At 38.6% G+C, this 25,809-nt stretch overlaps 1 protein-coding gene across 1 annotated transcript in view; it reads left to right on the forward strand.

The window, feature by feature from the left end:
* Nucleotides 1–3,720: 3,720 nt before the first annotated feature.
* The window catches only part of htr4 (5-hydroxytryptamine receptor 4), a 36,629-nt gene continuing 14,540 nt past the window's right edge, over nucleotides 3,721–25,809 (forward strand). Inside the window, exons 1-4 of the mRNA XM_062476693.1 lie at nucleotides 3,721–3,964; nucleotides 14,314–14,395; nucleotides 22,932–23,045; nucleotides 25,180–25,380. Of these exons, the coding sequence (XP_062332677.1) occupies nucleotides 14,361–14,395; nucleotides 22,932–23,045; nucleotides 25,180–25,380 (350 nt within the window). The 5' untranslated portion in view covers nucleotides 3,721–3,964; nucleotides 14,314–14,360. The remainder of the gene's footprint in view (nucleotides 3,965–14,313; nucleotides 14,396–22,931; nucleotides 23,046–25,179; nucleotides 25,381–25,809) is intronic.

Genomic DNA, 25,809 nt, shown 5'->3' on the forward strand with positions numbered 1-25,809 from the left:
GCCTGCTCCCCTACTACTGCGAACCCAATTTGTGTTTTCATTTCTTAGCCTACTTGGAAGAGCATTTTTCTTTTCTTTTTTGGGGGCTGAAAGGAAAACTTCTATGTCGTCAGCTGCCACATCCTCTTTGTGTCAAGATACAGCCGGCCGAGCGTTTTGTGTGAGTCTACTATCCTCACCACCTAAAGACACTGAAACTGTTTGTCTTGCTCATTAACCTTATAAACGGCAAACACATTGGGCCGGACCATACTGCCGCTCCGTCATCTCATGGGTATTACTCCACCTCAGGTTTCCACAAAGTTTGTAGGCAGTGAAAGTTGTGGGAGTCTGGAAGAGCAGCGACACACAAGAGCAGTGCTGCTCTTCCTCCCAAGCAACCTCCTCTTCAGCAATTTATTACACCATGTGATTTATTTTCAAAAACCCAATTTGAATAAAAACCATCAATCAGTCAATCAAGCACCTTTTTTAATAGATCTATGTAAGGTTTCCTTTGCAAGAATGTAGGCCTGCAGGTTGTATGGATCATGAGAGGTGGTTGCAGTCCTGTCTACAGTATGCAATTACCCTGCTTCAGCACGTTATTTTTTTGATATTTCTAAGTTGGTATTCACCCTTTTTCTTCTTCCTGTTTTTCCGAGCAAAGCTCTGGAAGGGTGATGCAGACAGTGATTATCCTTTAAAGACCTGCCTCACCACACAAACTGTAAATAGTCCCCACATGGCTGAAACAATACACATTTAATCATTTCTGTCAACATCTCAACTTGCAATCGTTAGAACATTCGGGTGCATGAAAAGGCACAGGGTCACCACAATACACTCCTTAAGAATCCAACACTTCCTCTGTGGGATGTTGGATTCTGAACAGTACTGCCGTGAGTAATGAATGCCACTTGAATATGACAAAGGAGACACTACAGGGCTGTAAGCAACTTGATAGAGAGCTAGATGAGCTGGTGGCAAACAGCCAGGGTATTGCCCCCACATCACAGGTAAATATGGAGCCTTTTGCCAAAATGCTGTTTCCTCATTGAATGCCCATAAAAGTCATTAGCTGAAAAACACCAGGTATTTCAGGCCAAACTCCATTACTCAGGTGTTCCTTAGACCCCAGTCAAAGATGCACCGATAGCCACTGCTAAATCCTTGAACACCGTTCTAGACCTAGCAATCTATATGGGATGTTGAGCATCTCCGTTAGTCTTTTTTATTTATTCCTACAGTGAACTTCCATCTCAACCTAGTGAATTTAGGTTGTCGTTATCTCTACATACGTAGCGATTGTTAGTACTCCCCATGTGTTGTGTCTGAAGTCACCATTGTATGCAACAGACGTGGTCTTGCAAGCTCTGTCAGGCTTTTCCGGACCGTGTTCATCCCTCACCGTGAATCGAACCCGCCATCTCTGACTTCCCAGGCGCCACCACTACCAGCTACGCCAACGAAAAGCTAGCTCTTCATTGACGCGGGTGGCCTTCTACATACTTGAGGAGTGAGTTTTACCGATTCACACCAGCTACACATAGTTACTTCTTTTCACACAACCTCCATTTGTACTGTTGGGCACCTGATCGGTGATATGAACTAGCCAAAGTACTCGTGTTCAATAATTCCAGCCACACAGTTGAGCCGGTCTCGTCGACTTCTGGAAAAATTGCCTGAGCAAGACACAAAATTATTTATCCTGGAGCGTTAGACGGGAACCAAGAGTGTAAGACAAAACTCCAGTGCGCTAAACGCTACCCAGGTGTGTCTGTGGTCCAACATTTTTGTCCATTCAGGTAAAAAAGTTTCTTCCTGCTTTCTCTCCTGTTTCATCCTCTCATCTACACTGACTCAAGTGGATTTACCAGGCTATAGAAATAAGGGATCATAGTTTCCCTAGATTCACCCTAGTCCATAGAAAGAACAGGTGCTCCCACTGTTTTAAACAGTCAGTGTCTTCTAATCTATCTAATTTGACAAAATTGTTACAACATCATGCTATCTCATGGATGTAATGCTAAAAGCAGTATTCACAAATCAGTTCCAACCCCCCAATGCAATGTTTTGGTATATTGGTCCAATAAGAGAAAGAAAGAACAAAGATGGAGACAAACGGTGGGGTGCAGAGGGAACCAGGAAAAAGACAGAATTAGGGAGCCTCATCAAAGCCAACAGACTTGTTGGGTGGCTCATGCACAGTTGTTATCATTGGCATTTCCATGCCGCCTTTGCAAAATGTCTGAAGTCTACAGAGAAGTCTACCATTATTATTACAAATTACTGTATAGGTTGATATAATCAAGACAGAGAATGTTCCTCATAAATCTTCAGTAGTCTTTATTACATCGGCTTCGTATGTACATTGATTGGGACATTGATTCAGTTTCCTAATTATAATAGAGTAATTAAAAGATTAATCATAATCTGTAGAGCAGATTAGTTTCTTTACATTCCTCTAAATTCGTCTGCCACAACCTGTCAAATGCATTCAATGACTATTGCTTTGCATAAATTACTTAATTACTCAGTGTAATATATATTACACAATCCCACCTACATGTTGAGGCATGTTTTTATTGACTTTAAGTTGGTTATGTAAGCTGCTGTTATATTAGCCACAAGTATGAACCCTGACCTTTTAAACAAAGATCAGCTAGAGTAGCAGTGCTACTACCTCTGGTATTGTTAAAGGCACGTTGTGAGAACTAGATAAGGGTGTACGTTTGGTTAAACATTGGTGAGGACACCCTTTTTCATCACCCAATAAATGACTAATACCACAAAGGTGACCTTTACTGGAACTATCGCTGCCATTGCTGTAGTCTACAACACGTGGAACTACCTTGGAAACTAAAACTCTAAAGTGGGGTCAAACCGATGGTTTATGCTGAGAACATTGTTTCAAGTAGGCCTATGGATTGCTGAATGCTTGGACCAACTAATAACTATATGGCGTCACTGCCACAATATACAGAAAATACCTAAAAACTATACCAACCTTCGAACACTTTCACTGTTACAATCACTAACCTATTAAAAAAGGAAGTGTGACTGTTGCTCCATTTAGTCCTGCCTCTATTGGTGCTTTACTGTATTGCTTGAGGAGTTTGGACTGGTTAAAATCCCCCTGCACTTTTTTTATTATCTTAGAGCAAAACCCCGGTTAATGTTTCATAATCATCTTTGAACTTTTATACAAAGCAACGGACATAGAATTGAAAGAGATACCATATTAAAATTGTATTTTGACTCTTACCTATGCACTTGATGTTGAGCTCTGGTACCTGTTTCCATTGATCATCCTTGAGATGTTTCGACAACTTTCTACACACTTGAGTTTCTGTAACTTCAGTTCTATTAAACCTGTCTAGTCTATGTAAGGTCCCACTGCCATAGTATACAGTACACATGTCACGAGTGAACCTCTCTCATAGAGAGATACACTGTTACTGATTGATTAATAGTTTGACATTATAGTCGTTTGGCTGCAGTATCTACTTTGAATAAACTAGGACAATTGAGCAGTTGTCAGTTTTATCTATTCAAGAGTATTTGTTCAATTAATTCCTGTACGAATTATCGGTGTGTGAGAAGAAACAGACGGCCAAGCGTTTCATAAATCGTATCAATTGTTGTGGTTCAAAGAGGAGGGACTTCAAGATAGAGTTTGAAGGGAACATCGAGGGCTCCGTAGTCGCTATGCTTTTCTATAACCACACACAGCGCACGGTGTAGACACGCGCGTCAAAGCTTCCATCCCTTTCCATGCGTGCTTAAACTGCGGACTGCGCTCGAGGCTTAAAATGGGAAATTATTGCGATTCGTGAAATAAGAATTTTATTGACTACATTCTATTCAGTTAATAGTATTCAGGTATGATTAGAGCATTTTGTCACAAGTCGAGAAGCTGACGACTCATGGGGATATAGAAACGTAACATGGTTTTAGGACCCGGCGTTTACACTTGGAAATGGTAAGTTTATTATAGTCTTGCAGTATGTTGGGTATAATATGCATATTGTAAAGTAACCTGTGAGTATTACTATATTCCACATACAAACTTGAATAAAGTGTAATCTATTGGAATGGGATAAAGAAAAAATGGTGTAGCCTACTGCACATTTAGCTTTAAGGAAATATATTTTTGTGGTTACAAAAATATAGCCTATATAAATCAGCGTTGCAATTTTCTCTCAAAGCACGAGACTTTTGAGATGATCTCAGAACTGCTATTACTGCACACAGTAAATTCTGTCACCTTTTTTCTTATTTGTGATATGTGTGGTACATATGTATTATAAAGACTTATACTTGCATACTATACTAACCTCACGTATGCATAGGATAATTGGATGAATTGAGAAAAAGCTTTACCGTTAACATTCTTTATATCTTTTAATTTTCAAAATGATGTGATTTCCTGGCTCCGTGGACTATATGGAGCAATCAAAATGTGACAGTGTGCTTTGCTTAATGTTGTATACACATAATACAATGAATGGAACTTGGCCTGCCACTTACAAAGTTTTGTCTCTGATATTTCACTTTATCTGCTTTTTTATTATTCAGCATCACTATAGAGAAAGCAGAGTTTCAGAGTGTGCATTTCTCAGCAGTACTAGTGCTATGGATCACAGTTTAGTGTCAGCAAACATGGCAAAAGTCAAGTCAGCTATGTATGTTGAACTGCTAGGTAACTGTAAAGTTACACATAACTTAAACACAAGGCATTTATTTAAATTGACAGAAATGTATAAATACCACTCATCACATGCATCCAAACCCCACTTAACTACCTCAACCACAAACCCTATCTATAAGTCATGTATAACCAGCTAACCCACTGGGACTTGTGTCAGCTTTAACTTACGTGTTTTAAATTTCACCTACCAGCCCTGGGCACACAAATGAATACTCGCTACTGTAAAGTTTGCTAGTTCATTACTTGTTTGTCTGGTACAAATATTATTAGGCTAATTGTGTAAACACTCTCCAGAAGTGACACATCTACCTCCTACCTAGCATGTTAAGGCCATATATAGAATTAAGTGTAAATACTTCATATACTGTATACTAGCAGAGTGAGACAAACTGTCTGTGACCTCTTCTGAGTGAGCTGAGCTGAGTAGCCTGCCTGCTGCCTGGTCGAAGAAAAGCTTACGCAACATTCAAACAAGCCAGTTGTCAATAAGGTTTTGCCAGGCGGCTGAGGCAGTGGAGGGGATGTATCGTTATGGATGACACGGAATGGAGTCAGAGCCTTTTTAATGAGATCAATAGCCCCACACTGCATTAGGAGGATGGTAGAACCACCTCTCTCTCTCTCTCTCTCTATCTATCTATATATATATATATATATATATATATATATATACACACACACCTTAACAGAAAAGATGAAAACAGCGTCTGTGACGGTGTTAATTTTACTGAGTTCTGACCCTTTCAAACACTCCTCGACGATCTTCTATGACTCACATTTGAGGGAAATAGTCTCAGGTGTGTTGCTAGCACCATTGTAGTCAAACTCTTTCAAAAACTCTTGACTCCGGTATGATGGTGGAATCCCTCTGTGATAATTGGAGGTGTTGATGTTACAGTGGACATAATCAGACACAGGGCTCCTGGAACTCTTTGATGTGTGAGATTAATGAGAATATGCTCACCTTGGTGGATGAGCTTGATCAAAACTGAGAGGTTCTTCAAATAAATACAAATTAAGAATCCAACCCAGTATGGTCACCTACATTAACACTGTTGTATTCTCTCATAGAAAACAGTACAGTCATTTCTGAAAAATCTGAGATGTTTGAAAATCACAGTTTCTTACATTAGGCAAGGGGTTGGCATGGTGGACATATTTGGTAGCAGTCTGTAGCAGCCAGACAGCTTGTTAATGGAAACCAACAGCGCCAAGACAGTGTTGGCTTGTCTGACTTGCATGTGAGCACCAATGCAAACCAAGGTCAACAAACGTGTGAAAAACAGCCTATTTAGAATATCATATGGATTTTTTTTATTGTAGGTGCTTTAAGTGGGACAACGTAAACAGTTTGCTTGAAATTGTTGACACTGATGGCCAAGTGGTACTCTGATGTGCCTTGTGAGTGGAAACTAATGATCTCTCTGTACAATATAAATTTATCAATCACACCTCTCCCCCCACCCCAGACACCAACTTCAAACTTCTATGGTGACAAATGTAAATTTAATTCAACAGAGCAAGATGAGCCAAAAGGTAAAGGTCCTTACTAGGTCATCAACAGGCCCATCTGTAAAACCCATTGCATTCTCACAATACAAAATCAATATTTGAATTTAGATTTTGGGCAACACTTTATATGTTACGTTATCTATCATGTAACTAGCGATTCCTGTAGTATAAACATTGGAGGTACATAGGATTTTCTATGTAAATAAATGGTAGAGGCACAATAAAGCACAACATGGATGAAGGGAAAAAGGGGTAAGTGGATGTTGTAAACGGGCTATTGAAGGTTGTATTACCAAAACAAGATCAATGTGACCATCCACTTAACTCTGGAAATCCCAACCACCCACAAACCAAGTGTTACTAGTGTTAAGTACTGCTAAACTATAATGAAGTGTAACTACATATCTGTTCCTATGTAACTACAATATTGTTACAAATGAGGTAGTGATATGTAGTTACATGGTAGTTTAATGATTAATATTTGGCCATATTTTGTGTTTAGTGAAACATTATTTGCATTATAGTAACACTGACTGAAATAAAAAATATGTTATGGTGACTAAATGGCTGTTAAATAAAGTAAAGAATTGAAAGTAACCGAGTGACAGACAGTCTGCTGGTTGAAAGACAAATCCTGTCACAGAGAGCTTCTGCTTCCACATTTATCCCATTTAGCTCGCCTCTGTTTAAATTCAGACACCACTCAGCCTGTACACCCCCAAAACACACACACACACACACACACACACACACACACACACACTGCACAGACAAACACACACACTCCCGTTAGCATACTAACAGACACACTTAAGACTATGCTCTTACCTCCAAATTTATTGTGCTCTGTCTGAGCTGGACTCCACTGAAGAAATCTCCAGTTTATAAGTGTCTGGAATGTTAAGGCGTTCCTTATGTTATGGGCTAGCACATCAACATGCCTACTGCTTCAAGATGAAAATGAAATGGTACATTTCCACTGGCACTCTTGACTCCGGTGTTTGGCTCAGAATCTTAGACGTTTGTGTTTATACTACAAAGAACTGTCCCAAAAGAATTGGGACCAGTAGCCTTTGGTGGACTTAGTCTAACCAGGGAATGTTTGGGCCTTTTTTGGTCAGATTCTAGTTGGCAGTGGATGTCTGATGTCTGTATTCCTGGTAAAATAACGGACAATATGAAAGTTAAATCCTGTATGTTTTGTCTGTAGGTAAAGACAAGTTAAAAGACAATATTTCAGACATCTGGGTCAGCTTATTCGCACCACTGGTTATGTAGTTGCAGTAAACAAGTTAAATGAAAGATAACTTCTGCATCGTGCCTCAGACGAGCTCAGGTGCTGTGAGATTAGGATGAACTGCCAACTAGCTGCCTAGTTAAAGCAGTTTCTTGGTATGTTTTGGGGATGTTCGTGATGTGTTACATTATGGAAGCAAGCAAGTTCGTTCATGGCCGTCTAGCTAGAATTTCAATTTTAAAACAGGAAGATTTCGGTTTCTTCTCTAAATACCAAACACATTATCAGTTTGTTTCTGATGACATTGATAGTGTCATCCTCCCTGTTTGCTAAAAGCCCTGTAATTACACTAGGGTAGTGAAATCACAAACCATACCGGTGTAAGTGTGCAAAAAAAATAATGAAATGGTGTGTAACAGAGACACCAAAAATGTGGATATTCGTGTTTCATAACTTAATGCAAATGATAAAGATATGCAAAAACTTTTGTAACAGACATTATTGCATTTGTTGATAAAACAGAACCAGTTTATAGGCACCTGGCCACTGGCTCACAATTAGAGCATTTAGGAACTTTTGGACATGAAGCATAATATTGATTACGTAAGATGGCATATTTTATATTTATTAATTTGGAAATTGATTGTCCATAGTAAAATGAAAAGTTTGATGTTGCTGGATACCTGTACATTTCCAATAGGAAGAATTGTGGTTCCCTGGAAAAGCTGTACACACAACCTCTTTCAGGAGTTGTTCAGTTCTCAAGCTGATGTTCAAAAGTATGAATATAAAACATATACATTTGTCTTCTTGTGAATCATGCGTATTACCCTGTTTGGGTAGTGAAGGTCTATTTTGCACTGAAGAGGTTTATGTTAATATGTGTGGGTGGTATTAAATCTTTAGATATGGCAATTGCAATCATCAATCAACTTGTTTCTCATCTTGATATTTTGCTTTACAATTTATGGATAAAATTGTTTTTCAATTTATGGCTGTATCTAGAAAATGATATATTGTATTTTTATCATTTTCCTCTGAACTAAAAGTGAAAGTAAGAGATATAAGAGATATGGCAATGCCTTAAAGTGGTTTTAGGAATGTAGCCTCCTTTTACAGACATCATTTCATCAAGTCTTTGACTGAGAGTGATAGAAATATTATGCTTCATGGCCAAAAGTTCCTAAAGGTGTGTGTATGTAGAGAGATAGAGTGAGACTCTATCTCTCTACATACACATACGCGCTTGCGCACACACACACACCTTCATTGGTCCAACTGGGACCCCCAACTCAGTCCTTTACTTTACCTCCAGTTGGGCTATAGAAATGTCCCTGATGCTTTTCTGTGTTTTTGCGAACGTCTTACAGTCCACACGGAAGTGGAAAGTGCATTTCACACAAACCAGGCAGAGAAGTTTCTCTATAATCAATCACAGGTCCTCCCTGCTGAGCTGGGCTCAGTTGGATGATTTGTATAAGTTTGCACAGGAGGCTCAGAAGAGAGCGGAGGGGAAGAAAAAACAAAAATTCCACTGACTTACAGAACTCCTTCTAGGTCCAGCACTTAGACAAACACTGAACATATTGACTCACCATGGAAGGCAAGTGAGAAACCATCATAGTTTACCCTGGCAGGTGTAAAAGTTTCTTTATTGCACCAGTCTGGCATGCCAGTCTACTGTCATTGATCAATCCTTGAACTAGACAAAAAATACTTGTGCAATATCCCCCAGTCATGAACATAGCATTCTTAAGATTTGTTTTATATGTGCAATAAGAAACAAATTATTTTTAATACTGAAAATGCTTTCTGAAAATTATTTATTAAATTTAACAGAGTGGCACATTATACCTATGTTAGTGACTGCTAGAGACAGTATGACTTTCAACATTGAAAAGATGGATTAGCATTGGTTCTCAATCCTGGTTGAGGATTTGAATCAGGTTCCAACGCACCTGATTCAGATGAATAGGTCATTATCGAGATTGGTAGATGCCTGATAATGACCCATTAATTTGGATCAGGTGTGTTGGAGCAGGGAAACATAGAAAACATGCAGGACAGGTAGGCACAAGGACCAGGATTGAAAAAGGCTGTCTTAAAGGTAGACTTTCTGATGGCTGTCAGTATATTGTCTGTTTAAAGGCCTTTGTGGCAACGATCAAGTGGAACAAAACCTTTTTCATATTTTATTGGACTATGGTTCCAACTTTCCTACACTCGCTAGCCAAGGAGCTAGCCCTTGTCTAATCATTTTTATTATTTTTTTATTATTTCATTTTTGTAGATTTTTTTTATTTTTATTTTTTACTACAATAGCTTTGAGTAGTTGGAATAGAATACAACTGAACATCTCATAGAGCAATAAACCCATGATGACATTTTACAGGAGGACCAATATTCTGCTGATCACTCCAACATTCCTTGCATCTTTACAGATGACAGCTTTTAAAGTTTTGACGGAGCCATAGCTATGATTTACCAAAATGTTTTTCCCATGTGGATGAGGTTAGGGCACTGTCATCCTGGAAGAAACCACTCCCATCCGGATGGATACGCTTCATGATAAGATAATGTTGATCTCTTGGAAAACTTTGTATTGATTTGCATTGACCCTCTGTAAGCAGACATGTGGACTCAAACCATGTCAGAATAAGGCCTCCCTGTCGTTTATGTTTTAAAAAGGTTGTTTTAAATTTGCCTCAACAAAAGAGTTAATTAACTCATTTTAGGACCAAAACAATCAGAAATAAATTGTTAAAAAAATACACACAGTGAAAGACGATCAAATAGGCCTGTGTGATCAATAATCTTATATTTGAGTTTGGAGATCTCTATGGTTTGTAACTGTGAATTACTGGATCTGCTATAGCCCCATCTTCGGTGTTTGCTAGATCATGTGCCTTCATCTAGGGTATCTAATTTTAGCCTTGTGTCTTATCTACATCTAGACACTCAGTTTGACATTTATAATGTTGGCTAAATAATTTTTAAGGCTCTGACTCAGAATACAGAGCCCTCTTCTCAAAAAGTCCATTGCATTATTTTATTGGTCTTGCAGTTGGTTCTATCAACCGATGAGTCACTATCAAATAATAGCCGGAAGGGCTGTTAATGATCTTTCTAAATGTCCTGTGATCACTTCAGAATGAATGTTTGCTTTACAGAGAGGTTTGGAATCCAATTTCCAACCCATTTGTTTACATTTAGTCATTTAGCAGACGCTCTTATCCAGAGCGACTTACAGTAAGTACAGGGACATTCCCCCCGAGGCAAGTTGGGTGAAGTGCCTTGCCCAAGGACACAACATCATTTGACACAGCCAAGAATCGAACTGGCAACCTTCAGATTACTAGCCCAATTCCCTAACCGCTCAGCCACCTGACTTTGGCAGGTTTAAAACCTTAGTTTGTCCAATAAATCTGGTGTCATGAAACATTTTGACACTGTCATTCATAGTCTAAAATGCTTAAGAACTATTATATGGCATTTGTTGTTGTTGTTGTATGTATTGGTATTATTATTATTTAATTTATTATTTTAGATCAATACTATTATATTTGTATATACTATTAATAATGTAATTACCAGTTCTACTTTTCTCTTTAGGCCATTAAAAATTGCTTAGTGTTATTTCAGTAAATATTAAACAGTTGAAAACCCTTTGACCCTGCATTCCCTAACCATACTGTACGTACAGTAACAGAGTTAGAGTTAGAAACAACACCAGTGATTCTCTCTTGGTACAACGCTTGGGTTGGGATGCTACATAACTTGACATTCACATGGAAGGTGGTCAGTGAAAGAGCCAGCCCTGCTGCATGATTGCACAACACAACCACATGAGGTGGATTATTAATGGGTTAGAACATTGCTTTAAATACTCTCCATGCCTCAGAAATGTGCTAATGGTACTGACACCAAGAAAGGCAAGAGTCTTCAGTAAAAAAATGTATGACATCAGAACCACTATCCATCTTCAGTTTCAAATAAGTATTTCAATTAGAAATTGTGTGTGTGTGTGTAGTCTTAAGTACAAGTGGTAATATTGTCCTGCTGTTCTGTGCAATTCACTCACAAAGACAGAGGGGTGGGAGTCAGGTGGCTGAGCGGTTAGGGAAGCGGGCTAGTAATCTGAAGGTTGCCAGTTCGATTCCCGGCTGTGCAAAATGACGTTGTGTCCTTGGGCAAGGCACTTCACCCTACTTGCCTCGGGGAGAATGTCACTGTACTTACTGTAAGTCGCTCTGGATAAGAGCGTCTGCTAAATGACTAAATGTAAATGTAAGACAGTGGACCATAATTTTATAATAGGGTAACCTAACCTGAGATTTACAAATGAAGTGAAATATTCATAAAGAGGCTGTGCTCTTCAAAGGCATTTGTTGAAGATTCAGATTGGTATTCAGTCATTCACAACAACAAGTTACTATAACCTTTTCATGGAATGCAAGTGCTCTTCCTTGGCAGTGAATGCTAAGGGAGCTGTGAAATAGGGGAAACTTGGATAGAAATGACATACTGTAGAATAAATGCATCTTTTATATCATTTTACTATGTCAAAGGAAAGGTTATGGAGAGCAGAGTCAGCTAAAGTGCAGGAGCACCCAACATTTCAGTGGAGATAAAGGTCCAGAGGATCAGTTATTTAAGTTAAACATTAATTCAGATGTGCAAGAAAAAATAAAAACGTTTAGAAAAGGTTGAGCTGTATAAGCTGTAGTATAAGCTGTTCATCTTATACTACAGCTTAGAAAAGTAGCTTGATAATCTTTCAGTATTTATATATATGTTAAATTGCATCTACTAGGTTGGTGTGAGGAAGACCTGGGTATGATTCCTAGTCTGTAAGTTAAACAGATCCTGGGACCATTTAAAAACCCTTAACCAGTCAGACTTTGTGACTGATTGTAAGACAATGCTTCAGGGTACTGCATTCAGTCTGAAATGAGTCTGAAATACCTGTCCAGAAATGACATTTCAAAGTGAAATGGTTAAACACATTTATGCTTGATGAAAACAAAGTGTGTTTTATTATAAGGCTACAAACCTGACCTTACCAACCTACTTGTCCACCTCTTCTCTCCAGATATACTCCAGAGACTATACTGACAGTCAACAACATTGCAGTAATGTCATGGGGTGAACTAACATTTTGTTTAATTGAAATCCAACATTAAGCGGATACTTTGAATTTCAATGCCACTCAATACAAATTCAAAGGAAATGGAAATGATATTCATGATTTCATGAATTAGATTTCTAATTGAATACTTGGCTGCAACCAATGCTCCCAGTTGCTTTGAAGGCTTGACTTGTGATGTATCCAGGAAGTGTGTGAATGTGACTTGCAGCACATTGAAACACCGTACAGTTCCTTTGAGAAAGCTATTAGCTCCTGTAGTTCAGAAATGAGTGTGTGTATTATTGTTCCCCATGTGGACACATTATCTCAGGCAAGTCTTCCTGGTAGTGTGTGTATGCGTGTGTGTGGCTAACAGTGTGTGCATGTGTATGTATGTGTGTGTCTCCAGGTGATGATGTGTGTGTCTCCAGGTGATGATGTGTGTGTCTCCAGGTGATGATGTAGAAGAAGTCATAACCCTCAAGTCACTTTGTCATTGTATACCAAAAGACACAGCCGTTTTGAAGTGTACTAGCACAGTTTGTTTATGAGTATGGAGCAGCATAGCAACAAGATAGGTCTGTGATAAAAGGTGGAGGCACTGTGTACTGTTGCATTCATGCATCAAAATGCACACATTATTGAGTGGTACACATCCTGTAAGGTCTATTATTGGGTTGGATCCAGTCTTCCCTGTTAATGCAGTCAGCTGCCAGGATCTGAAAAGCAGCTCTGTGGAAGCCTGCAACCTGGTTCAGGTTTAGTCTGTCCCATAATAAAAATGCCAGATTGGAACTGACATTATTGAGTGTTCATTCGGACACATTTTTGGTAAAGCATATTGTCAATGTCAAGGTTGTCAGATATTGAAAGTCCATTGGCACCAAACCGAGTCTGTATGAATACAAGAGTAAAATACATGATGCTGTCAGTAATGCCATTATTGAGCAATATTACGTTGCCTTCCTGGACATGATCACACTGCACCAATAAAAGCACTTTGAACATTGTTATGCATGGTATGGCAGTAAACTTGTAGCAATGGATACCAACCAGGAATTGTACCAATAGAAGATAAAATAGTGTACTATGGACCATTTTAATCTTTAGCAAAATTCTTTGACCTTTAAAGTACTCCTGAAACTATAAACATGATTCACTACAATGTCAAAATTAGAAGGTACTAACAGGTAACCTGTATCAATGAGGTGAGAGCAAGAAGCAATATATAGAGCAAGATGCATGGTAAAGCTATATTTAATTATGAATGTTAGGATTTGTGATGCTCAAATTAGGGTAAGTAGTACAAAATAATTGTACTTTGTTTCCAACCTGGTGTGGATTATAAACGAGTGGTTGAGTGGGCAACATAGAACATAATAATAATAAGGATGTAGACAATGGTGAACTGCAGCATCATTGTTTAGACCGTAATTATACGGACAGAATCAACAGGAATCAGCAGCTATGCTGCTTGGACTCTTAATGATACCTATGTTGCTTAGACCCCTTAATAGTACTGTAAGTTTAGCACATAGTAAAGTACTAGTGCCTCCTATTTGCGGGACAAAAAATCTAGACAGAAAAGTCTTGTAGGAGGAAAGATAACCTTTTTTTGGGACGTGACTACAAAAACCTTCGATATATTTTCATGGAACACTACCTTAATTTACATTCAAATAGAAAAATGATACCAACTTTCAATACTTGTCATCCTAACTGTATCTATGGTTTTCTCGGCAGGGTGTTTTTGTATTCATGAGCATATAAATCTGAGCTTGGAAGGCCAGATGGCGATGATGGAGGAGGTCAACATTAATGAGAGGTGAGTTTAAACTATTGTTAATGAATTTGCAAATATGCAAAGAAGCCAACCAGTATAAACCAGTGAACAAACAATACTTTACTTTTTTTGCAGCCACAAAGGCAAACATCTATATTGGCCTGTTGTGTTTCAGTCGGTTGAACATTATACCATAGCTACAGTTATGTGGTGGGGGATTAAATTCCTACAGGATCAAGTTCGAGATGCATTTACCACCGTACTGTATGTCACAATGGATACTGTAAATGGTAATTTATGACTATTTGTAGTCATTCAGTATTGAAGGAATCAGAGGCTCCTTCTTCCAGAATCAGCATTTTTGTGCCCACATCCGCTGATACTCACTGAAGTCTTGGTGTCATGTGACATACTTTGGATCCTGAAGGACATATTATGTCAGACAACATTCTAAACAGATGCTCCAAATAATCATACAAAAGAAAAGTAAACACCAATTTAATAGGAATATTACTTGGGTTTGGCGTATTTTGTTCGTGTTTTCCAGATTTCCGGGTGTTCTGTGTGTTTTACACAGTAGCCTTTGGAGGTTGTTGCTATTTTCAAGGACATGCCCAACTTACTTCTGGAAGTGCTTTTATATTTAGGGTATTCTTTTAGCTCATGCTTACAGAATGTGGGCATTGGAATGTTTCTTTAGTTGATTCATCCTGTCAAATGACTGAGAAAAATATACCAGCAAACGTAGACAATCTAGGCAGACCTGAGACGCATCTGCATGCCTGTACGCTCATTTAATTAACACAATTAACACAAATGACAGTATTATTGATCTGAATTTATTGAGTCAGAAATTTCCATTTGTATTCTGGTGCAAGAGGTGTATCTACTTGTACAGCAGTAGTGGTTTCCCACCTATTTTAATTCAGGAGTTGTGAGTCTGTGATCCAAGTTTCTTTCTGTTCATTCCTGTTCATGTCAGTAAACATATTAAGATGGAGGGAATACTGCTTTTGGAGTTACCCTCTGTGTGGAAATGATTTGATTTGAAATGTCTGTCGCACTACAGGGATTATATGGGAGGTATAACAAATTAAATATTACTGAGAGACGAAGCAAAGTTGTTGATATTTCATTCATCTAGGAATACAGAACATTGATTATTGCTTGTACTGATCTTCTTAGCTGGCAAAATAGCTGGATAATGAACTCTAGTGTTTGCAATTGGTGTACTGAAAAGGTGTAGTGTAGTATTTGGTAGTGGGCCGAGTAAAAAAAAAAACTATGTTTAATTTAAGTTAGAATCAGCTTGGAGCGACCACCTCAACTTCTGTTACATCGGCACAGGATGAAAGGTGATATGGCAAAATCACCACAGTCTATGAAACAGAAGACTTCCTACATATCCTCTATTTGTACCATTAAGCTCAGTTTCACTGTCCTCTAAAATACATTAGCTGTCTCATATGAAATATAACAGTTTAATGTATTTAAATGATTGCTACACTGCATTAATTAGTCTTTATGAACAAGTAGATTAAGTGATTGTTAATTGTTGAGACTAATCCATTACCCGTTCCATAGTTTCTTTCCTACTGTGCCAAATGATGACATATTTAGAGTCATATGTCAATACCAGACCAGGCTTACATCTGCAAAGTAGGGAGACAAGTAGAATTAATTCATGTACGTGAATCTATTGAAAACACTACTGCATGTTGATCGAGAGACTTATCACAGAGATCGCAGGTCAGTGTCCACACACACCCGCTGTAGTTGATGTTTCTTTTGGTATGAACACAAGCACTAAGAGCGCTGGTCCTCCAATTTGCCACAGGGCCAATGGTAAGTGGTATTTTACTTCTGTCTGCCTTTTGCCAAGGTGAGCAGGTAACAGAGTGGTAGGCCTTGTCTGCAACATGGCTGATCTGGCAAACACTTGAGAAGAAAATTACTCATTCATCATAATATGACTTCTCTGTGGGTCTGTATTTTGGATGAGGTACAGATACGTGTTTGTACAAGTATGAGCAGCATTTTATTTGAAATAAATAATCATATTGCAAGCAGCAATCTATTTTCTTCGTTTCCCCATCTGCTGTGGTTTTCTGATTTCCAGTCAGCATGGTGCAGTAACAGTAAATGTGATGATGAGCGAAGGCATTTGTAAATAATATATTCTTTATGTCAAATCATTAAACTTATACGTAGATATAATGCCCTAGCCGCATCTGCATGTTTGAGAGTCTTTTCTAAGTCATGCAATGTTGCTAAGCAACTCATACTGGTCTTTGTCCACAGTCAGAGTGCTCAGTACAAATACTAAAATGAAACCAGATAGATTCACTCTTGTAAAATCATCTTAGATTATCATGTAGCTACTGATACATAATGTGTGTAGAGTGATAGCAGTTGCAATGTGTTTTAGACACACTTTAGACTATAGGTTTGCCACCTTAGCAACAGCTCAGTAATAATGCAACATTTCCAGTGAAAATGTGTTGTGTTCACAATTACATTCTATAGACATGTCATGAAGATGAAAAAGAAACATGATAGAGATCTGTAGCCTTGAACAGAATGTTGAATTATTCTCATCAACAAATATTGTAGTTTTTTTAGCATTCGTGTTTATTCAGTTTCTCCCTGAAGGATGTCTATATCAGCTGGGACATAACCAATTTAATTCACAACATTTTTACTCCCAGCTTGCCCCTGCTGCTAGTCATTTCCAGATTCCCTTGCACAAAATATAAGACCTAAACATGATGAGGCAAATATATTATTGAAAATTGGAAAGGATTTAATAGATATATATATATTTTTTTTTTACCAAAAATATGTTGTATTTGATGGTTGTTTCACCTCAATTCACCAACCATCAATTTACCTCGTATTGACATTTAGTCATTTAGCGGATGCTCTTATCCAGAGCGACTTACAATAAGTACAGGGGCATTCCCCCGAGGCAAGTAGGGTGAAGTGACTTGCCCAAGGACACAACGTAATTTTGCACGGCCGGGAATCGAACCAGCAACCTTCGGATTACTGGCGCAATTCCCTAACAGCTCAGCCACCTGACTCCACATCAACCATCAATTGACCTCATATACTGTTTCACAGAAGGTGTCATGTGTGAATGGTTGTGTCTCAGGCTCTAGTCTAATGATGAGTTTATCTAGATGAAATAATGTAGACATTTCCAGCTTTTCAAGAACAAATGTTTTCTTTCTTTTACATATATTACAAAAGCAGAGAGGGCCTTCCTATACCCTCCTTTTTCTCTCCACAGAGAGTGAAATGATTTTGTCTGACATACTGTGATCCGAATGGTTTATCAGTCAGATCCAGTTGTCCTGAAAGGATGATGCAGTGCAGTAGGTTGATCATCTCTGTCACAGATCATTAGCTCCACCCCCCTAATCTCATGCCACCACATGCAGCCCAACATAAGGTCGTCACATGACCTATGTTTGCCATTTTGTGGATCAGAATGGGGTCCAGAGACACAGTGATCTTGAGCAGACCAGGGTATAATGTCCCCATGTACCAGCTAAAGTATGAGTATAATTCTACGTGCACAAGTAGCTAATGGTGTAGAAAATATGTATTTGCCATATTTATAAATATTGAATACAAAATTAAAATAGCAGGAAGAATGTAAAAGCAAAATAGGCTCTCCATAAGTTCCTCTTTGCACAACTTTTGCAGTTCTGGTCTGGGACCAGGCAGATTCAGTTTTATGCTTGAATTTATGTTATGTAATTGGCATTTGCATTTGTAATGTGTTCAAACTGAGAAAGTACACAAATAATTCATGGACTCATTCAATTACATCAGTTGACTTTTCACCACATGAAATACTGCCCTCTAAAATCAGTTCTAACAATAAAAGGTATCTCACAAGCATTATATATCTACCTGAACCCTACAGTAACCTAACAGGAACCAGTTTCACCATCATTAGAAAAAAATGTTTTTACAGTGTGTATGAAGGGCCAGTATGCTTGAAAATATGTTTTTCCATGTTAAAGTCTGTTTGATTTTATTCATTTTTTGTGCTCTCCATTGAATCACAATTACTGGAAAGTGGGTATTGAGTTTGAAATAGAATGCTATCCACGTGATTCACAAAACCCAGTAGGCATACCACATACTCAATCACATTGCTTTCCCACTTCAATACATCCTCTGCGAAATTGCATCATTCAGACAGTCAGAACAACTTAGATTTTCTCTTCTGTCCTTGAATTTTACACATCTAAACCAGATTGTATTTCAGAGTTTTTTGTTTTTTACCTGATTTTAAATGAGGCAACAGTATGTAACTGGAAGAAAACTCAGTCACCACCTATCACTTCAGTTGATGAAGAAAAGCTAGCTTTATGAGGCAACATCAGCAGCAATGGTCTCTTGCAGAGCTCTTCTCACTAGAAAGAAAATAACCATCAGGACTAAAATAACACATGCTATCCAAGCCCACTTAACATCAAATTACAGCCAGCTTGCACTCTCAACCTCACCCGCTTTCTCTCAAGAGGTCACAGATGGACCATTTCACAATAATCTATTGAGTATATATTCTTATGAACTGTAGGGAATGTTTACTTATATATCTATATATATGTCAGTGTCTAAATGGCTTTGGTATACATAACATGACTTTGCACTTAGCATACCACACATTGAATTATAGTGTTGGGCTACAGCAAAGCAGTGGACACAATCTGTAGTTTTAGGTTAAAAAACAACTGAAGATTTTTTTTTCTTTGTGACTTACCAAGGGAAATATATGGTGTAGTTTCTTGTTTTTTATTCTTATAGAACCTGTTTGATTTTTTTTATTAATAAAAAATAAAATAATTTAAAAGCAACTTGCACTAATATTTCCTACACTCTTTCCCTTCCTCAATATTAATTTCTTATTGTTTGATGCACTTATTCATAAGTATGGCAAAAAATGCAAACTTTCTGCTAGACAGACATTATTATGATGTTGCTTATCAATGTTTCCTCACTGTATTTGCTCTCTAATCATAACACTAATTTAAAATGTATTATTTGCCCTGTAGGAGATGTCTACGTAATAGCTTCCTTGTAGCGTCTTGCTGAGAAAGAACACCACAGTGTGACTGCTTTCCAGCAGTCACACTGTGACTGCTGGAAAGAAGAAGGTATAAAAAGTACAGCTTTTTTAGAGTAATGGACACATAATAAACTATTTTTGTAAACCACAGTGGGATTACCACACTCACCAGTTGGCTTGTCATCCTGCATCAATTAACTTACAGTTTCTAAAGGTTCATTAAAATCCACAGACCACCGAGATGGATGCCAATCAACAAGTGAAATCTGTCTTTTACATTTGAAATCAATCAGAAAACACTCCATGTGGCTAAGATTTGAGAGCAACCATTTGATACTGTGGCAGGTCAAACTCCTGGGTGGGAGGTAGACCCCAGACTCAGATCATCTGTCTGGTAGGGTTGATTGAGCCAGCTAAGCGTTGATTGCAATTCAGCATTCAACCCAATTGCAGGTCAAGGGTCAAATCTCTCAGATTTCATGAGAGGATGAAGGCACAGGCCAGTCTTGCCTACATCCTTCAAATGTAATTTCCTCACCTTAATGTGATCATAAATAACATCAAGCATTCTTGCTTTATTGTTAGGAGTCTTTAGAAATAGCAACTTGAGCTTGTTTCATAGAGTGTGTATCATGATGGTTTCATTGGGCCTTTTACCAGTGAGAGTATAACTCCACAGTTTTGTACTGCAATCTGCAATCACTGTAATTGAGACCTACTTGTGATGAATATTCCCGAGAGTCACAGACAGAGTAGCTTCTGTCTCGCTACTCTGTCTGTGACTCTCTGGCATATATCTCCTCTTCCAGGTTCAGTTAAAGTGCATCTTTGTCGTTCCAAAGTAGGGAGAAAGGAACATCCAATGGCACAGCGAAATTGTGTTAACATCAAGTTATTGATTTCAAAGTCAAATGAGAGTAATTTGTTGAAATTCTGATGTATTGTAGGTCACCACAAATCACCACAAATTGTAAACCACAAGTAAATTGTAGTCAGAATCAGATATCCCAAAATTCAAATTCTTTAACTCCCAACTGTGTTTATTAAAACTATGAGCGAATAAATTGAGATTTTTGGTAAATTGTTTTATTGTTTAGTCTTTTCTATTTATGTCTGTCTTCTGGGTTTTAATGCACATTTTGAATAGTCCTAATAAAAGCCTAATCCAAATTGATTTATTTGATTAAGGAAAAAACCTGGAATATATACAATGCCGTCAATGCTTATAGAACCAAGACACCTGGGTCCGGTAATCTTGTGAAGGCCAGATTACTGCTTTTTACATATTTATTGCTATTCAAGGATACAACACTATTCATTCCTGACATCTGTTAAATACAGCTGTTAAATCCCTTGTTTTCCTCCCATCACTGATGCGGCCCCATCTGTACAACATGTAACCCGATTCCCAATCAGCAATGAATCAAAACCTCCCTGTTGTGTTAGTTGTGTACTCGTTCCTGAATGCAATTTTTCTGAATGTCTGTGCAGATGAGAGATCATCAGCAATCAAAATCTGAGTAAAGACCTACAGTTCCTAGAATGTGATATTGATTTAGGTTTTCTTATGAGACAGAAGAAACAAAACAGTGTGCCATTTGTAGAGGAAAGCTAGCCAAGGACAGGGAAGCTGACTGCAATGATAAGAAGCTGACTGTAATGATGTGGTTTGACATTCACGGTTTCAACTCCTAGTAATCATTTGGAGCAAGCATTGTAGTTTGAAAAGATTTTTCTCACCATTTGATGAAGCCCAAAAAATCACCTAATTGTTGAGAGTTGAGCTTGAGACAAGCCAATTAGTAACTGTTAGGTAAATCTTTAAAAAGAAGTAGAGTCGTCGGGTTCAAAGAAAGTCCAATTTATTCTTGCTAGCAAGGAGACAAGTCTGATCGTGATACAAAGTTGTCTGAGGTCTGGAGTCTGAAGAACTCCTTCTTATCCTAAAGTTCTCGTGTGTGTGTGTGTGCATGTGTGAAAACTTTACAGGGGTGAAGATTTGACCCTACTAGGCTAACCAGATGGCATGCGTAAAGATAACGGTCAGAGTTTATAGCATGCTTAGTACAATAAGGGTCAGCATGTTTACGTAAGCATAGTGTTGCCTCGAGTTCATTTGGAGGGCTCCTCTTTCTGCACGCAAGGAATGCTGATCCTTTTTATGCAGTATAACGGTTACATCCTTAATTTCTCTAACAGTAACCCTTACCTCAGATATACAGATAGGTGACAACTAAAAGAAAAAACAACATAAAATGTCTTACTAAGGTGTTGGGCCCCAATAGACCACCAGCCAATGTGCCTTGGCTTGGACTCTACAAGTCTCTGGAACACTAATTGAAGGATGGTGGGGGTTATAAATTATTTTCAATTTGTATTGATAGTACAGTTGGAGAGAGACAGGGAAGCAGGTAGTACGCGCTCTAACCAGTAAGCTAATGGGGTGCTCTGGAGGGATAGTGGTGGTGAATCGCTCCTTCTAACACGTCAGTCTCATGGGGGTTGAATTTGAGTGAGGTTCTAGTTCAACTCTGGTAATTGTGAAGGCCATAGCATGTTCCACATCATTTTCATACTCATGAAACCATGTGGTGACCCTGTATGCCTCCTGGTACCTTAAAGAGACCTGGAAGAGACCTCTCGTAACTATCAGGATAGAAGTGTTTCATCAAAGGTAGAATAAGAATTTGAATTGATATGCAGTAACTTTTCACACTGAGGACCCAGAGTTTGTCATGCAGGAATATGGCTACCACGGCACACCAGAGCCTCTGGTCTCCTCACTGCTATCTTGGTGCAATCTACGCCACACTCACCCACATCTAGAATATGGTGAAGGATGACTCATCCAACCATATCACTTTTTTTCCACATCTCTGTAGATCAGTGCACCACTGAATGTGCATTCATTTTTGGAATGAGAGGTTTAAGCACTGCAACCGATAATGGCCGGGTTTCCCAGATTCGTTAAGAAGCTTCTTAACGAATCTGGGAAACCCGGCCATTGACAGTCACCTGTGAAAGAATTGTTATTCTGTTTTTCTTAACAAATTACACAAATGCAGGAGCATCGCGGTAGTCCAATGCGTGCTATAGACCAAAAATGTAAACCCTCTTTACTGATGCCTTTACCATGAATTTAAAGTTGAGCAGTCTTTGTGACTGAAGCTCCTGCAATCTGTACCTCTTTTAAAATCACTTAGATCGTTACCTCTCGCCATCTTGGTCCAAAATGGAGGTAAAGTGGGAATGCTAAATATGTTTATACACCCCATAGAGCATGTTAATTGCTTAATTGTATCATGCAGCACACCTATATGGAAGCATCTGCATTCGTAATGTTTCTCCAGTCTTTTCATTCAGGTTTTTCCTTGAAAATATGTTGGCCATTTTTATATGATGTAAGATTAGTTACTACAAAGCAGTTGACTGTATTAATTACATGGTAAATACACCAAACACACTGTAAAAAACGTTTCGCCTTCTCCACAGGGACAGCATGCCAAAGCGGATTGCTCTCATCTGCTTTCTATCTCTGGTCATGCTGATGACTGTCCTGGGCAACCTCCTTGTCATGGTAGCCGTCTGCAAGGACAGACGGCTTAGGTGAGTCTGTGTACAAACGCACACACATGCACACTCGCATGCTCCAACAACGAATTGGACACATTCCTTTTTGTATTTTACCACAAAGCGTCACTAAACCGGACTCATGTGACGCTCCTCTGACCTTGTGTCCCTTCATGATCACCCTCCACATGGGTGTTTTGTTGAGCTTGTCACAAAGTTATGGCTTTTATCTACCCACAAATACACTTTCACATACACTAACACCTTATACAATTATACAACACCTGCAAGAAATCTATGAATACCTTTAATCCCCCCCCCCACACACACACACACACACACACACACACACATTTCGCCACATGCCCAGAAATCGAAATGCCAGTTAAAACTGATGTAGGATGGAACAGTCCTGTTGTCTGTCTTGTTTAAAAATAACAAACAAGCTCCAGAGACTCTAATATGATAATAAAGATGAGAAATTGACTTGACCTTATTAGCATCAAACTAATTCAGATGCTCCTCCAACTGTCAATCTGAATCTGTTCCTTTTGTCCACCCACTCCCTTCCTGACCTTGCTTACCCAAGCCTGTGTTTCTATCAAGGACATTTCTGTATACACGGGTCCATTGTCATTTGGTTGTTTTGTGATGTAGCATGTTCCTGATATGTTCAAATGACTTCTGAGTTGTCTAGGGTTCAACTCAGTGGCAATCGTATTCCTCCTGTACTTAACAACAGTGGGAATATGATAGGTATGGCTCACTGGTAGAGCATTTGACTTCAGATCAATAGGTTGCAGGTTTGAATCCCTCCATTTATTTGCTTTGGATAAAAGTGTCTGCTAAATGAACAAAACATTTGATTATTTATTATCATGTAGAAATACATCAATGTCAGTCATTTTAACTAGAGCTTGGTAATTAGTTTTTGGTTTTTCTGTCTGGAGACAAAGTTAATGTCGGGTGTCTTAAGAGTCAAGTTTATTTAGTCAAAACGAGAACACGCTGCTCCGTGCATGTTATGTGATGTCATGTTTAAATGTTTTGACAGTGCATTCATGCACATAAACTTATGCAATGTTATACAAATACATCAAAATATTAAATTACATCAGTGTAAACCGTCAATCTTCTTTATATAAAAAATTAACTAGTATTGAGTTGACGCCAACGGGGCATGTTATTTTTCTGCTCCGTTAACAGACAGCTGCTAAATACCCTTTACAGCGTGTTTTGGTTAAATGACAGAGTGGCGGCCGTTAGCCATTTCCAGTGAGCTATTTTTATCCATCAAGCAAGCTTGTGAGTGGTTGGCTTAGACATACTTTTATTAGTCATTGCTGGTGCGCCCAGGGCTCTGGTCTTCCTCACACACTCACACAACCATTCACACAAACAGGAGACGCCACCATGCATGCCAGAGAACTGTCCAGCAGCTAAACATCACTATGTGAATGTCTCAACGCAGCAATATCCCTCTTTTGTTTTTCACTGTTCTCTCTTTTTCCCTCCTCGCTGCTGCTTATCGTCCAAGTATGTGTATTTTGCAAGTTACATCCAATTTGCTTAGCTCATGGAAAAGCATTTTTTTTTTAAAGTTATGTCACGCTTCTTTTTACATACATAGAAGACAGAGAAGTCCAGTATGCTAAGAGTTCAGAAAGGTTCCTACCTACCGAAGCAACACTGCTAAAACACCTGGAATAAAAAAATAAGGACTTGAAAGTTTTTGGAGTGTACAGAGAAGTTATTGCATTTTCAAATCCAAGAATTATTTGTATTTTTGACTTCCTGGTACATATAGTGTAATTTGGGGCAGGTAGTGTAGCATTCCTAACCTGCATCTGAAATCAAATACTTAAACATTGTATTTTTAGCTTGAAGAAGCAAAAACTCACCGCCTCTGCAAGGTGTCTTCAAGGTTCTAAGTGTTTCTAATGTAGAAAGGCAATATACTGCATGTAATGGAGCATTCAGACCTTTCTATACTACACACATTCAAAATGCAGAAATATAATACGGACACTCCTTTTATTTGTTGCAGATTGCTTTTTATGTGCAGATACTCCTCCTTGGTTAAAAACGAAAATACAGTTTTAAAATTGTTTGTGGTACAGTATTTTCAAAGCGTTCCATTTCCAAACTCTACCTCACCTCCCCCATGTAGAAAAATCAAGACCAACTACTTCATAGTGTCGTTGGCGTTTGCCGACCTGCTGGTCTCAGTCCTGGTGATGCCGTTCGGTGCCATCGAGCTGATCCATCAGAACTGGATTTACGGAGAGACGTTCTGTCTAGTTCGGACCTCACTGGATGTTCTCCTGACCACCGCCTCTATTATGCACCTCTGCTGCATCGCCCTGGACAGGTGAGCTTGTTCACTCATTGCTGCATGTTAAATAACTAGTTCACTTTGAAAGCAGATGAAAACAGAACACTTCATCAGAGGTTACTGATGCTAAGATGGCCACGCTCATTGATAGTGGATGAGTGTTAATGTCAACTCTCTAGATACTTAAAATCCATTCTAATTTGACAGCTGCTAATATAGTCACAGTTTCAGCTGACGGAAGGGAGTGACCTATTCAAGGATATTGGAATACAGCCCAAATAGTCTTGTGATCTTTATTCATATCTTAGCTGCTGTGTGAGGTGTGATGTCTCTTTAGTTTTGGGAAGAGCTGCTACCTTTTTCATATCATGTTGACAGGTTTCTAGTCGTGTTTATGACACTTTCGTAATGAACCCTGTCAAAAGCAGCACTTGCAGCAACTCTGCCAAACACTTAAATGGAAAA

Source organism: Osmerus eperlanus, chromosome 13 (assembly GCF_963692335.1).
Source record: "Osmerus eperlanus chromosome 13, fOsmEpe2.1, whole genome shotgun sequence".
Classification (NCBI taxonomy): Eukaryota; Metazoa; Chordata; class Actinopteri; order Osmeriformes; family Osmeridae; genus Osmerus; species Osmerus eperlanus.